This window comes from Heliangelus exortis, chromosome 1 (assembly GCF_036169615.1).
Source record: "Heliangelus exortis chromosome 1, bHelExo1.hap1, whole genome shotgun sequence".
Lineage (NCBI taxonomy): Eukaryota > Metazoa > Chordata > Aves > Apodiformes > Trochilidae > Heliangelus > Heliangelus exortis.
Window position 1 is genome coordinate 164,405,560 of NC_092422.1, and position 14,140 is coordinate 164,419,699.

Below are 14,140 nucleotides of genomic sequence, written 5' to 3' on the forward strand. Positions count from 1 at the left end.
ATAATGCTACATACCATGAAACATCAATACAAGAAACCGTGGATTTTCACCCCAGAGCACTCTCATACTGAAATAAAAATTGAGTGCCAGAAAAGAAAAAAAGAGTCTCTACTATTTGTAATTTCATTGGTATAAACTGGAATAATCCCAACTGCTTCTGTTTCAAATGACTTTGTGTACAGAAGTGAGGCCAGTTAATGGTGTTCTGCATCTGCACAGTATCACCAGGTTTTTACCCCAAATAATAGAGGTGAAAAGGTGAATAGCAGAGCAAGTCTGTACTGCTAAACCAATTAAGTCTCTCTTGAAAAGGTATCCAAAACAACAGCAAGAGCTCAGATGCTACAAAGCATCCTTTTCAGAGGTATTTCATTACACTTCCTGGGCTGAGGTCCAGAAGTATCAGCACTGCCTTATTTTTTCCCCAAGAAATAAGTTGCTTGAATAATGCGCACCTTGTGCACTGCATTGAAACAGATGATCATTAATTCCTTTGGGTTTTTTTCCATTCTTATTCTCTTCCCTGAGTTTTCTCATGAAAGAATTTTTTTTTTTCAGTTTTCAGCAGAAGTCTGAAAACAAACCTGTGAATCACAAACAAAAATCTCACAGAAGGCAGAAAACCCTTTTCTCAGTAGTTCTTTATTCATTCCAGAAATCCCACCTCATTTAATGATTTGTACCAAGGAATGTACAAAAGCCCAAAGATGACTGCAGTCCAACTGCAAAATGATGGTGGTAGCTCAGCTCAGGTATCTTCCCCATCCCTTTGGGGAACACAGGACAGAGACACTCAAAGGAAACCTCTGCTCCCACAAAGACACCATAGATCTTTTATCTCAGAAAAAAAGTCTGCACCTAGATACTTTAAAATTACTCCTTTGACTACATCCTTATCCCAGAGCCAGAGGGAATTTCTCCTGCTTTTTAATTCTTATCACTAAATTGGGCACCTCTGACTATGATCTTGTCTGAAGGCAATGATCTAGTAAGAACTGACTTCAACCAACACTCAAACAGGGTAATTTAAATAAATATAATACCTATGTCTTTGCGAGTCAGAATTATGACAATTTAGACAAAGCTCCCTCTTATCAGCAGTGGACCACCTGGAAGATGCTGTTGCATTTTGCTTTTTAGATGACATGCAATTAAAGTCCCTCCCCCTTGTGGTGTCTGGAAAACACAGAGTTATTTGGGAACCTTTCAGCTTGTCACACCTTGCCAGGCGGATCAAAACCCTAGAAAGGCACTTGCAATTTTAACCTCATTTTCACAGATGCTACCACAGCAGCCACAAATTCAGCTGCAGACCCAGATGTATCTGCTGCAGCTTTCAAGGCCAGCTCAGACACACTTTAGATGATGAGTGCAGCTGTGTCTGCCAACTTTCCAAAGCAGGGGACATCTTTTTCTTCTGTTTTCACTTACTCATGGAGGAGGCCTGGACTAATGGTGCAGACTGAGGTCTGGCCACAGAGTGGATTTAGCAGCTCTGAGGCAGCCAGCCACATGTTCCTTCACACTTCTGAGCTATCTTGACACAGCTACTGCTTTTGTTGCCCTCAGCCAATCTTTCAGACAGATCTGTTCATCGGTCTGGCTTGCTGGTGTGCTGCAAACTGGGAAAGAACAGAGGTTCTTGCAGCAATCCTTGTGTGCTTCAGCTACTGTTTCCTTTCATCTCCATAGCACTTTGCAGCTTTTAAATATTATATTAATGCAAGGTCATAAATGTTGAATGCTTCCTCTGCTACTTAAACAGCAATTTAAGAGAGCAGCTTGATGTACTATGCCTCATAAAAATGGAGCTTGTCACGGAGGAGAAGGAAAAACATTGTAAGCTGTAATCATTCCGAGAAAACATTGCTGGAAGATATATAATCCAACATGACACTTGGAGTTCTTGCCATAGAGCATTTGATCATAAAATAAAATAATATAAAAATTGTTTTTAAGGTCTATTTTCACTTCAATGCACTATGCATCCTGTCAGAACAAAGAGTGCAGTAATTTAAGTGATAAATAAAAACCATTTTATTTTCGCAGTCAAAGCATTTCCATTCTGAGAGTAAGGGTAAAAATAGAGCTACTGAAAGTAGGGTGCAACTGTGAGCACACCATATCCTAACAGAAATTTTGTATCTCATCAGAGGTCAGGGCAAGGTGATTACATCTCCTTTATGTCTCACCATGGGTTTCAGGTATCATCTGCTAAGCAAAGGATCAGTGAGGTGAATCCAAAGCAAAATCACACACCTTATGTCACTCCACTAGGGACAGCACTAGGTTGTCCTAAAAAAGTACAGTAGCGTGGCAGCTGCTGGTAAAGAACAGCCAGAGAAATGAGCTTGCCCACTGGTTTCAAGCTGAAACTACTCTTGGAGTCACCATGAAGTGGCCAAATGCTTTTCAAACCAAAGGATGGCAAAAGAGGACTTTTCACCATCACATCGTGTACGTTCTCCTACCATGAAGAGCAGGTGCATGGAATCACTATTATTGAGAATCACAGTGGTAATGAACGGGCTGAAGAGCAGAAAAATTGTTTTCTACTCAGGGAAAGGAAAACGCCTTTTGCCTATTACGAATCGAAGCCCAGAGGGCAAAAGGACACATCGGTGGCGAGCACACGGGACATACCGCGCTCCAACACACAGCCACCTCCTCCTACCCGAAGGACCGGGAAGAAGACTGCGTGGTTTTTGCCAGTGGTGGGAGCCACAACAACTCTTCAGAGCCCACCCCCTGTAAGGGGTATGACCTTCCCCCCGTTGGGCGGTGATGGAATGTGCTCACCTGCCTCACACCGCAACCATGCTACACCATCGCCCCACGCGACACTGTCACCCCGCTCCTCGCCATCACCCGACGACAGCCCTCGTGTTCCAGCGCCTCGTGTGGGGACACCCAGGCTCCCGCTCAGACCCCGTGTGGAAGGAAGGAAGGCAATGGCACTGACCGGGGGGCACCGACACCGACCCCAGCCCCCCCAAGCCGCCGAACCCTCCGTGCCGTGAACTCCCGCACCTCCCAGCACCCAGCGCGGCCCCGCCGCTCCCCGCTCCCGCCGCCGGTTCCCCGCGGGGGTCCCGGCCGGGCTCTCACCGGCGCAGCGGAGGCCCTGCGAGAGGACGAAACGGCAGCAGAGGTCGCACCACGTTCCCGCCGCCGGCTCGAAACGGTGAGGCGGATCCGCCGGCGGAGCCTCAAAGATGGTGCGGACGTGGCGGGGCCGCGGAGGTGCCGGGCGGCGGCGGCCGCCGCCGCCGTACGCGAGGCCCTGGACTCCGACGGGAACCTCCGGCTGCGGGAACATCGCCCGGGCCGGCCAGCCCCACGGCGGCTTCCCCCGCCTGTGGCCCGGGGCCGCCGACATGCGGAGCGGGATGCGCCGGCCTCTCCCCGCCGAGCGGCCGGGGCGGGCGGTGGTTGACGCCTCCCGCACATGACGGCCGCGGGCTAGGGGAGCGGGCAGGAGGTTGCAGCGGGGGGGTGGAGGTGGGCTCCGCACCGCGACCGGGAGGGCAGGGACCGCAGAGCGCGGCGTGTCCGCCGCCGGCTCCCCGCAGCGTCGCCGCTTCGCTTCTGGAGCGAACAGGCGCAACCGGGGGCTCTGAAACGCTCCCGCTCTGACGGCCCCGGCGCCTCGTCCCGCCGCCGCGGAAAGTCGCTCGTTGCACTTTCACCTGCCGGTACGCGCATTGCGTCTCCTCTCGTTCTGGAGGAGTCGGAGACTTCATTACTCCTTGCAACTACCTGAAAGGAGGTCGTAGGGAGGCGGGTTCTGGCCTCTTCTCTCAAGTGAATAATGCCAGGACTAGAGGGGATGGCTTGAAGTTGCACCAAGGGAAGTTTAAACTAGATACGGAGAAGAATTTCTTTAGAGAGTAGTTAGGCGCTGGAAAGGGCTGCCTAGGGGGGTGGTGGAGTCACCATCCCTGGAGATATTGAAAAAACGTGTAGATCAAGCACTAAGGGACATGCTCTACTGGGCATGGTGATACAGACAGATTTTTTTTTTATTATTTTTTTTTTTTTTTTTTTGGCGGGGGTGTGGACGCTTGGACGAGGTGATCCTGGAGGTCTTTTCCAAGCGTGACAGTTCTGTGATTACAAATAGGTGATGTGAAGCTTCTCCATGAGGTACGCTTTACTGGTGTCACTGCAATTAAGACCTAATAACACGATGATTCTGGTGGAGACTTTGGGTTTGTTTTGCTTCCTCAGCTGAAGTTTTCACGGGAAGCATTTTGGGAAGTCTCCTTCGCAGCAGCCGTGAGCTCCACCGGCAGCCGCGGAGGGAGGCGAGCGCAGGGCGGACGTCGGCCTCGCAGGTCTCTGCTCCGAACCCATCCTCCCTCTTTGTAGCAAGCTGGCAATAAGTCCCAGCACAGCGAAGAGGTAAAGCCGGCATCTATCAAACCTGCAGCTTCAGTGAGCACTGTCAGTGAGCTCGCCCGGTAGCTTTGGCTGTCACCTCTCCTAGGCATTAGAAACATCCGCTATTTTAATGCAGCCTTGCACAGATTTTAAGTGCTATAAAGTGGGGTGTAGCCCGGGTGTAATGCGTTTTCAGGAGATGGAGGATTTATGAAAAGTTCGTCTGGACAATTAGAGTGTTCCAGGAAGTGAAAGTGCAGAGGAGAGGGAAAAAAAAAAAAAAAAAAAAAAAGTGAAGTCTTTTCACCTGCTTTCTTAAGAGATTGTAAAGTGTTCCTGTCTGCTTACATCTGAAACTGCTGCAGGGTTCCTGTGGCTGTCGCAAGGGGAGCAGCAGTAGGACTGCGCCTGAGTCATCTTTCATGATGAGTTAGCAAGGGTGGCTGCCAAGCAAAGCGCGGGGCGGGCATGGCGAGGGCCCGAGGGGCCAGGCTGGGCTCTCCCCATCCCGGCGCGGGGCTGCGGGGCTGCAGACGCTTTCCCACAGCCCACTCTGCAGTGCCCACAAACCCCGCGTCGCACGGCATCGGCACACTCGAGGATACCGAAGCAACCCTCACGCTGGCACGGGGGGGAGCTGGCAAAAGCTGAGTGCCACATCCAGTCTCTTTTTAAATATCTCCAGGGACGGAGAATCCACCACTTCCCGGGGCAGCCCATTCCAATGTCTGATCCCCCTCTCAGTAAAGAAATTCTTTCTAATGTCCAACCTAAACCTCCCCTGGCACAACTTGAGACCGTGCCCTCTTGTCTTGCTGAGGGTTGCCTGGGAAAAGAGACCAACCCCCACCTGGCTACACCCTCCTTTCAGGGAGTTGTAGAGAGTGATGAGGTCTCCCCTGAGGCTCCTCTTCTCCAGGCTGAACAGCCCCAGCTCCCTCAGCCTCTCCTCATAGGATCTGTGCTCCAACCCATCCCAATCCATTCTGTGATGCACGTCAGTTGTTCCTGACTAAAAGGATCTGCCTAAAAAAGGCAGCTAGGTTGTGAACTACTTTCCAAGGCTAGGCTTGCAGTGACACAACACATACCTTGATGGGAAGGAAGGCTGTGGAAGCCCGGGTAGCCACAGAGAGCACTGTACACTTGTGTTTTTAGGAGCAGAATACAACGCTGAACAAGAGCAGCACGCCCATGTTTATAGCACAGCAGCATGTGTTAACCTGTCTGTTCCAACCTTGGTGATTCTAATCCTTTCATCACTGACTCTGGTGAACTGTGACCTTCTGCAAGTCTTTAATTGACTAAAAACTTAGGCTCTGCACTTCTTCCAGTCTTCTCCCAGCCAGCCAACTCCCATTTTTTCCCCCCACTTTCCCTCAGGTCAGTTTTCCAGACTCTATTATCTTTTTTTTCCTCCCCTCACTTATCTTCAGGTGGTCAGTGTATTTTTTTATTTTAATGGATAAGCCAGTTTAGAAGTGCTTGTCATTGGTCTAGTCACAGGTAAACCAGTCTTTCCTCTGCACTGACCAGCCTGGACATCCATCCCACTGATTTTCAGGTCTCTGGCTCACAGCTGTGCCTGGTTTAGATAACCAAATGTATCTAATGTATCACTCCAATTACCAAGTCATCCCTGGAAGGGACTGCATGGTAACAGCAGGCAATGTAACTACTTAGGATTAGTTCTGTGCTTAATTTTACCTAAACAAGTTTATGTAACTGCAGTTTATTCCACATCCCCCCTCTGAATTTGTCTGATTCCCAAGTACCTTATTATGGCTACACACAAATGCAGCACCCAATGTCCTACCAATAATTATTTCAGGTGAAGTCAATGTAATCCTCCCATAACTGCAGATCAGTCAGGGCGATGTGCTATGGGCAGCTGTGTTCAACAGAAACAAATATATTCCCCAACCCAGATGGTGTCATAGCCTGAGGAGTTTTAACAGAGTTGTATGTTTCCCCATCAACTGATAAAATCTGGTCTGCTGGGAGGTGTCCCAGCCCATGGCAGGGGGTTGGAACTAGATGATCTTAAAGGCCCCTTCCAGCCCAAACCATTCTATCATCCTAGGCTTCAACGTTTAAAAAAAAAAAAAAAAAAAGAGAGTAGTAATCTTTACATTCAGCCTTTTTAATCCTTGCCATAGGATTACATCCAAAATTTCTCTATGATTAACACTTCTGCAGTAATTAACTAACTGACTGAGCTCCACCCGTGGACTGTTTCCCACTGAGCATGGAACAGGAATTTTGCCACGGTTACAGAGAATTAACATTGTTCAGAACACATGCCAGCAGAGTGATGATTAAAAAAATAAATAAGAAGGATAAGCAGCTCTGCCATGTTGCCTGTGCTGGTGATGTTTTCTGGACAGCTGGCTAATGCAAGCTAAGCTGCAATTTGCTACCTCAGACTTCAGGCTTCATTCTGCATTTATGAGGAGCTACAAATTGTAACATAATACTGAAATGAACAGAAAGTGAAATTATGGAAAGACACAGGAGTAAGTACACACTGGACATTCAGTGGCTGATGATGTATTTATGCCATTAAGTCATTCACTCATGCATTTTCACAGTTCATATGAAGACAGGCTTGTTCATGTAACAGATAATTAATATACTGAGCTAACCCCTGCCAAACAGTAAAACAGCATCAGGAGGAAGAACCATATATTACTTTCCATTACTTCTTTTGGCAAATCAGTAGCGTGACTGATGTATCAGGACACTTAAGTGTAACATAAAATAAAACAAAAAAATTTTCAATCATGTTAAAGAAGGCAGCACAAATTTCAATATACAGACTATATTGTTACTACAATTAATCTTTTTCAGACTGGTCAGCATAAAGAAGTTGAGAATTACACATTCCAACTAACATTTGATTTCTTTCAAAATTAAGAAACTTTGAAACAACAAAGTGTTACAGACATGATGTTGAAAAAAAATACAATTTAAGCACATTCCAAGAGCCCAATTCTTCTTACACTTGCATGTGCTTTACTGGCATTTGGCAAGACCATGAATGTGAGTGAAAAAATGTACAAGCAGGCATTAAAACATTCCAGTTAGACATGATTCCAGTATTGTAAAACAGACAGTTAAGAATGCCATAGCTAACCAAGGAAAAACATTCAACAAACTGTGCACTCCCTTCACATTGGCTAGATTTGTGGGAGAACAAAACTTGCTCAGAAAGAAGTTGTTCACGTGGGTGTAAAAATATCTGAATGCTATTTTAATGTGTGATTCTCACCAAGAACACTGGAAAGCAGGGTCTCAGACATCAAGGCAATGAATTTCCTCTTCTTTTAAACAATGAAAGAATAAATTAGAAATTTCATAAGTTTCTATTAAAATATGTTTTAAAAATGCAGTGGAAATGCTTTATATTTTGATCTGGACAGATAAGCCAGGAATAAGCATCAGAAAACTATCAGATGCTATCATGGGTTACTGTTCAGTTTGCACCTTAATGTTTCAGCATTAAATTTGGGAAATTCTAAATATACTTGGTCCAGCTCTTCTTTCAGATGTAATATAGCAATTAGAAGTGCTTTTGGACACCACTGAACATCCAAGGCCAGGCTTCTACAAGGAAAGAACAAGTCCTGCAATATATGCACGCTCTTTGTTTGAAACAAATAAGTGTATATCCACACAAAGTGTGGGATTTTTTCTGAGTTTCCTCTCTTATGTATTTTGGAGCATCCCTGTGACCCAGCCACGGAGAACTAAAACTAGTAACTACTGATACTGAAAATAAACATACAGTCTGACTAAATTTTTCACCTAAGTTTGATAGCTCAGTCACAGGTCAGTAAGGTGTACAGTCCCTTTTCAAGATCTAGACTGTAACTAATTTTTCCAATATTCAGTTACCACTGAGGCATGATGCCATCTACTCTACTGACTTGCCTACAAACTCTCCTAATACCATTTTTCAGCCTTTTTTAAAAATCATGCCTGCAAGCAGGATTCTGAAAAAGCTTTTATTTTATGAACTCTCTTTTTTTAAAGGTGAACATTTCAGGGAAATCCTGAAAATGCTGTACTTCATTAAAAGGAATTTTTATACTCAGTCTGACAACCTGGAGTGCAAAACTTCCATATACTGAGCAGTCAAATAATTACAGGCAACCTGGCACCAAATATGGAGAGGAACTTAAAAAAAATTGTGATTTTGTTTTCTCAAGTATAAGTGAACTAACAGTTTGGATGTGAAGAAAAGATAAATGTATTTCCACTCTGTTCTATCAGCACTTTTAGTCCCTATTCACACTTATTTAAAAAGATCTCATTTAAAATGGTCGTCATGTTCTGTGATGATCAGAGTCATTCAGCTAGACTCAAAAATAATAGTCATGGTGAAAGGAAATCCAAAATACCCTTTAAAAGATATTCATAACGTTTAGAGTTCTGAAAGTCCTTCTGCAATAAAGACTAAATTGCACTCTGAAAATGGGCAATATTCAAAGTTAGCAAATGCAAATTCCATCAACAATGCTTTTTTCCTTTAGGACACTGTCAGAGGTCCTCCTAGGGGTGGCGGGTAATTCTATCCTAACATTGACAAAAAAAAAGATATATATTTCATTTATATTTACATATTATACATATTTACATTTTTTTAATACTACAATTGTAGGGGGGAAAAAAAAGAAGAAAACCAACCAAATAGGATACAGATCTTCTATCTGCTTTTAAATGTCCTAACTGAAATTTTTTCCCTTTGAAAAAATGTACAAGTCCCTTCAGGTCCTTTGGAAGCTAAATACAGTCCACATTCCGCAGGCCACCATCCCTAGTAAAAGCACCAAACCTAAAATGAAAAAGAGGATATTTGAGGATTAGGTAATTGACTACAGAATCTTTAATTCATTATAATTTATTTACAGGTCTTTCCTTTCCCTTGCTGCCTGCCAACACATGCATTTGTATCTAACTTTGGTATGTGAAAAGAAGACAAAAAAGAGAATACTGTGCTCTAAGAACAAAGCTGGGGATGGGGAACAAAGCAAAATCAATTCCACTGGATGCTAAATTCAGCTCTACCAGCAATTTACCCTGAAGCTTTCAGATCATTATTTTTATATATTTTATCATCATCATTGGAAAAAAAGCAAAATCAGTCTCTATGATTAACAACACCACCCTCAGAATTGTAAGGAATATGTTGGCCTCTTTCCCATTACTTTATTTAAGCAATCTAAAAGTGGCAAAATCGTTAATTCATTCACATTGGTATAATTCCACAGTTGTTAGAAACTATGTCTAAATGTGAGGAGTTAAAAGATTGTTGCAAGAGTTTTGTGTTTAAATTCCAAATTACTGTCTGTGCAACACATCTTTATTAGCTAAACATCAGTAACGTGAAACAAAAATGCCACGATTGCTGTGCCAGAGTGATTTTACAGTAAGATTTCAAGGCTCTGAATACTTCTTGGCTTTGTTGTTTTACCTGAGATATACAGTCCAAAATCTATTTACAGTTGAAGAGATTATAGGATCATCCCTTAGTTTAAGTTCTGAATCTATAAAGTGTACCAAATTAAGCTTGTTCTCAGCACCAACCCAAAAAGGGAAAACATTTGCTTGCCTTTCCAAAATTTGATTGTTCTCAGCCATCTCTTTAACAACCCCTTCCATTTCTTCCTTTAGTTTCTTCATACTGTAGTAACAAGAAGCAAGAGAAGGGTTACAGTTCTTATAGGGACAGTTATCTGCTATGATCACTCACTACCACACAGCTTTCAGTAACATGTCATTGCAGACAAAATAAGGGATAGATAACAGGTTGGTTATTTAATAAAAGTGACAGATGATTTATTACTCTTGTCCTCTACTTGCTTCCAAATCTGTACCATGGCTTTAACACTACAAAGTTTTTTCTGCAACATATAATTCTTTATCTTAATACAGCAATGATTAAGTCAACTGTAAATACTTTTTGGCAATTTGTATAATAGGTATAGAATATAACATCAATGCAATTAAAAAATTCTCACCCAAGAGTCATTTCCACTAGTGTGTTTGAGCTTGGATAGACTGTGTTCATTGTATGTTTCATCCCAGTGGAAGCTGCAAACATTTTCTGTGGCAAAGCATCTTGTAACTGTAATAGATAAAAAGGCAATGTAAGTTACAATCTAAGCTGTCCTATGTCCTATGTATCTTGATGTCCACCTTAAAATCCTTCTTTAAAAGTCTCCATTGCTATGATACCTCCTCATAAAATCATCACAGTACAAAGGCAGCTGACATTCCCCAAATCGGGAACATCATAGAAAGTTTTGAATTGATACCATCTATAGTTCACTGATTTGTTCCATCTTCTTAAGGGTCTTTTACTTTCATAAGAAACTCTCAAAAGGAAGAACTACCTGTTTGTTATGTTTGTAGATATCCTAAGGCAACAGGACCTTAAGCAATAAGTGACTTTGGTAGTGCTACAAACAAATAACAAGTAAAATGCTGCTCTCCACCATTCCTTAATTACTTTTACACCTATCAGGTACTTTTCTTCAATTCATGTTTCCTTTATAAAGAGACTTCTAATTTTGTTGCATAAAAATGCTCTCATTCTCTCAATTTTGAGGTAATTCTTATTATCTGCATCCTCCAGAGTCACTGTCCAAATTTTAACAAAACATTTTCTTTCATTCACCAGCATTAGTTTAGAATGTATCCTACAGCACTTGTCCCCTAATCCTGAATAGGTCAGTGGTGGGTTTATGCTACAGAATAGTATTAAGACAATCCACTATGTGCTCAGATACTACTATACTACTATGGCAACAGTTACACAGAACACTTCTCAATGAACCCACATACATTTGCACAACTTTTCCTGGGAGGGGGATGTTAACACCTCCAAAAAATCCTCCCAAAACACCCCCCAAAAAACACCCCACCAAAAAACCCCAAAACAAACAATAATAATCAAACAAACCCTAACCCAACTCCCCCCCACCAAACTCAAAATTAAGTCAGGATTCACTCTATGCCACCCCACCATGAGCAGTAAAGCTACTATAGACCAAATATTACATCCATGCAGCCCTATATTTTAATACAACTGCATTAATGTAAGACTCACTATAAATGACACTATTGACATTAAAAAATGTGGAGCAGTCTTTTATCTATGCAAATATTTAACATTATTTTAAAGTATTCTACCTCATTTATATAATCCTGGTATTTTGATACTTCCTCTTCAATATCAAAGCACTGGTTGGTGAGAGCCAGTAACTGCTTTCTCGTGTGAAGCATTTTCCTGAAACAAAATAAAAGATCTTTTAAGAGCTTTCATTATACAAGCGTTGCAGCAAACCTTACCAAATATTAAAGAAATCAGATGCTTGCCTTGCCCAGTCCTCAGCTTTGTCCAAAAATGTGTCATACTTGCGGACACATTCATCTTTGAATAGAGCTATGGCTTTTGTAGCATTCAAATAGAGCTTCTGCCTGCAACACAGAAAGAACCAAAACAGCATTACACTGCTTTCAAAAGCCTGTTCCTCTAAATCGCTTTCCAAAACTTGGAGAAGAGATATGTGGACTTAAAATTCCCTCAGCCACCTTTATTTGTGCTCGATAAGCTGCATGAACTGACAGTATGTTTCAAAATATTCCCTAGCAGGGAGAAGAAAGGATCACTTGAAGCATTTAGTTGCAACTACTTGTCTATGAGCAAATGGCCAAATGTCTTCTCTGAGTCACTATTTATCTGAGGAGGTTGGTATGTTTAAGGAAAGGGGATTCTGAATGGAAAAAATTTCATTCAACTCATCCATATTTGATTAATAATCAGTAGAAAATTATCTCAACATTAGTCACAAAGTCACTTCACTCTTAGTAAGGGCTTTTTCCTTCCTAAAAAACAGGGGGGAAAATGTACTTGCTATAAGATAGTTCTGCCACAGTCACATACAGGTATTTCACAGGTACATTTGGAAGGTCTATCAGTGAAGAAACTCCACTGCCAGAAAGCACCTCATTACCACATGCTGGCATACCTACATATTTAAGATAGTGAAAGAAAAATTTTTACAAAAAAAACCAACCCCAAACCCAGGATTCTAAAGAGGTCACAATTTACAACAAAAGCCAACAGAAGAAGTTATTGGCAAGAGCATATGAAAGCAACTTCAAAACTTACTTGTCAAACTTGTGAATTTGTTCTTCATTATAAGGAAGCCCTAGGATCAGAGCAGATGATAGACATTACCAGTTTAATTCTGTTAACTGTACTTACAAAAAACTCTACTTCTCCACTAACTTTTTCCTATATAGTTTCCTTCTATCTTTATAGGTAGAAGTGGTCATTTACTACTTTTTTTCTCTCCTCTTTAATCTTGCAATTCAAATTTATGAGATCAAGAGTGGTGTTTCAATCATATGGGCTTTATGACAGTATCTCACTAAGACAGACCAACCATCACTGTTCATGACTAACTTTCCATTCCTACCACAAATATCTTTGTGGAACAAGGACTGATCTGTACTTTACACAACAGTTTATGGTAAAAGTGAATCAAATAAGTTACTTACTTCGTTCTGCTTTGTCTTTTTTGAACTGATAATAAATATCAGTGATGGAACATAGCAGAGCCTGCAGCCTTTCTGGACTAGAGTGACAAAAGGAAGAAAGGTGCATATTTTAAATATAAACTTAAGTACCTATTAATGATTTTTTTTTTCTCACTGTAGAATTCAATACATATTTAATCAATTCATGCAGTTACTCACCTTCTGTCTTTTGGATGCATGCCTTCCTGATTTGCCCAGGTATCAGCCAGTAAACCACCAGGAGAAAGTTTGGTTTTGATATCTTGAAGACTAGTTTCTATTGTGCTCTGAGAGCTGGAGAGCTATGTAAGAACAAGAAAGTACCATCTTACCACTGGGCAAAGTGAAAAATTACTTGAGGCTGAAAACATAGAGAGCATATTAATACAGCAGACTAATTCGTTAAACTGACCTTCATTAAAAAAAAGAAAAAAAGCCCAATTATTGGCTGAGCTTTGCTAAAAGCAGATAAAGCATGGTATTATGAAAGAAAGAATAATCTTTGATGCTGGCATTTCTGTTAACTAATATTTATTTTATTTCAACAAAACTTTTCCAACTTTCATATATTCCCTACTTACTTCTACACTTGTTCTTTTGGTATATTAAGAATTCCAATAATGATCATCTACATAATTCATACCTTTCTATCTCTGCAGCTCATACAATCTTCAAAATAAAAAATGCACTTAATCACCTTATGCTTCTAGAATGGAGAACTTTGCACCTTCCCTGGACATCAGAATGTGAAGTTATTTTCAATTTTTCATTACTTGTCTGGAAATATTATGCAAAGTCCAAAGCAAATCACCCAGAAGTGTGTTTGTGTATGCACCATTTTAGAAAGCCAACAAAGTAGTTTAAAATTCTTTAAGGAAAGGAAAAAAACCTGCAAACTTGAATATATTTGTGGTTATAATGTTTTGCCTTGGTATTTTAGAAAAATAGGAGATACTTTCAGGAACTTATTATTTTCATTACACTGTGTAAAAAAAGAACTTCCTCTGCTTTCAGTAAGATATCCACATCTCATTTAACAATATTTAGCAGCCTAAAGATAACTTTGAAAGTTTAGAGTTGTTATTCACAGAAGAACCTGTGTAAGCAACTATTTGGCTTTTTCTTTAGAAACACCATTTGAGAGTAACACAGACTTTGTAAGATACTT

The 14,140-nt window shown here is 41.6% G+C and overlaps 1 protein-coding gene across 1 annotated transcript in view; it reads right to left on the minus strand.

Annotated features, from left to right (window-relative positions):
* Positions 1–6,505: 6,505 nt before the first annotated feature.
* Positions 6,506–14,140, minus strand: part of TBK1 (TANK binding kinase 1) — a 28,122-nt gene continuing 20,487 nt past the window's right edge. The window contains exons 14-21 of the mRNA XM_071733488.1: positions 13,153–13,274; positions 12,955–13,031; positions 12,563–12,602; positions 11,767–11,868; positions 11,581–11,677; positions 10,407–10,513; positions 9,998–10,069; positions 6,506–9,220 (exon numbers count right to left, since the gene is read on the minus strand). Of these exons, the coding sequence (XP_071589589.1) occupies positions 9,169–9,220; positions 9,998–10,069; positions 10,407–10,513; positions 11,581–11,677; positions 11,767–11,868; positions 12,563–12,602; positions 12,955–13,031; positions 13,153–13,274 (669 nt within the window). The 3' untranslated portion in view covers positions 6,506–9,168. The remainder of the gene's footprint in view (positions 9,221–9,997; positions 10,070–10,406; positions 10,514–11,580; positions 11,678–11,766; positions 11,869–12,562; positions 12,603–12,954; positions 13,032–13,152; positions 13,275–14,140) is intronic.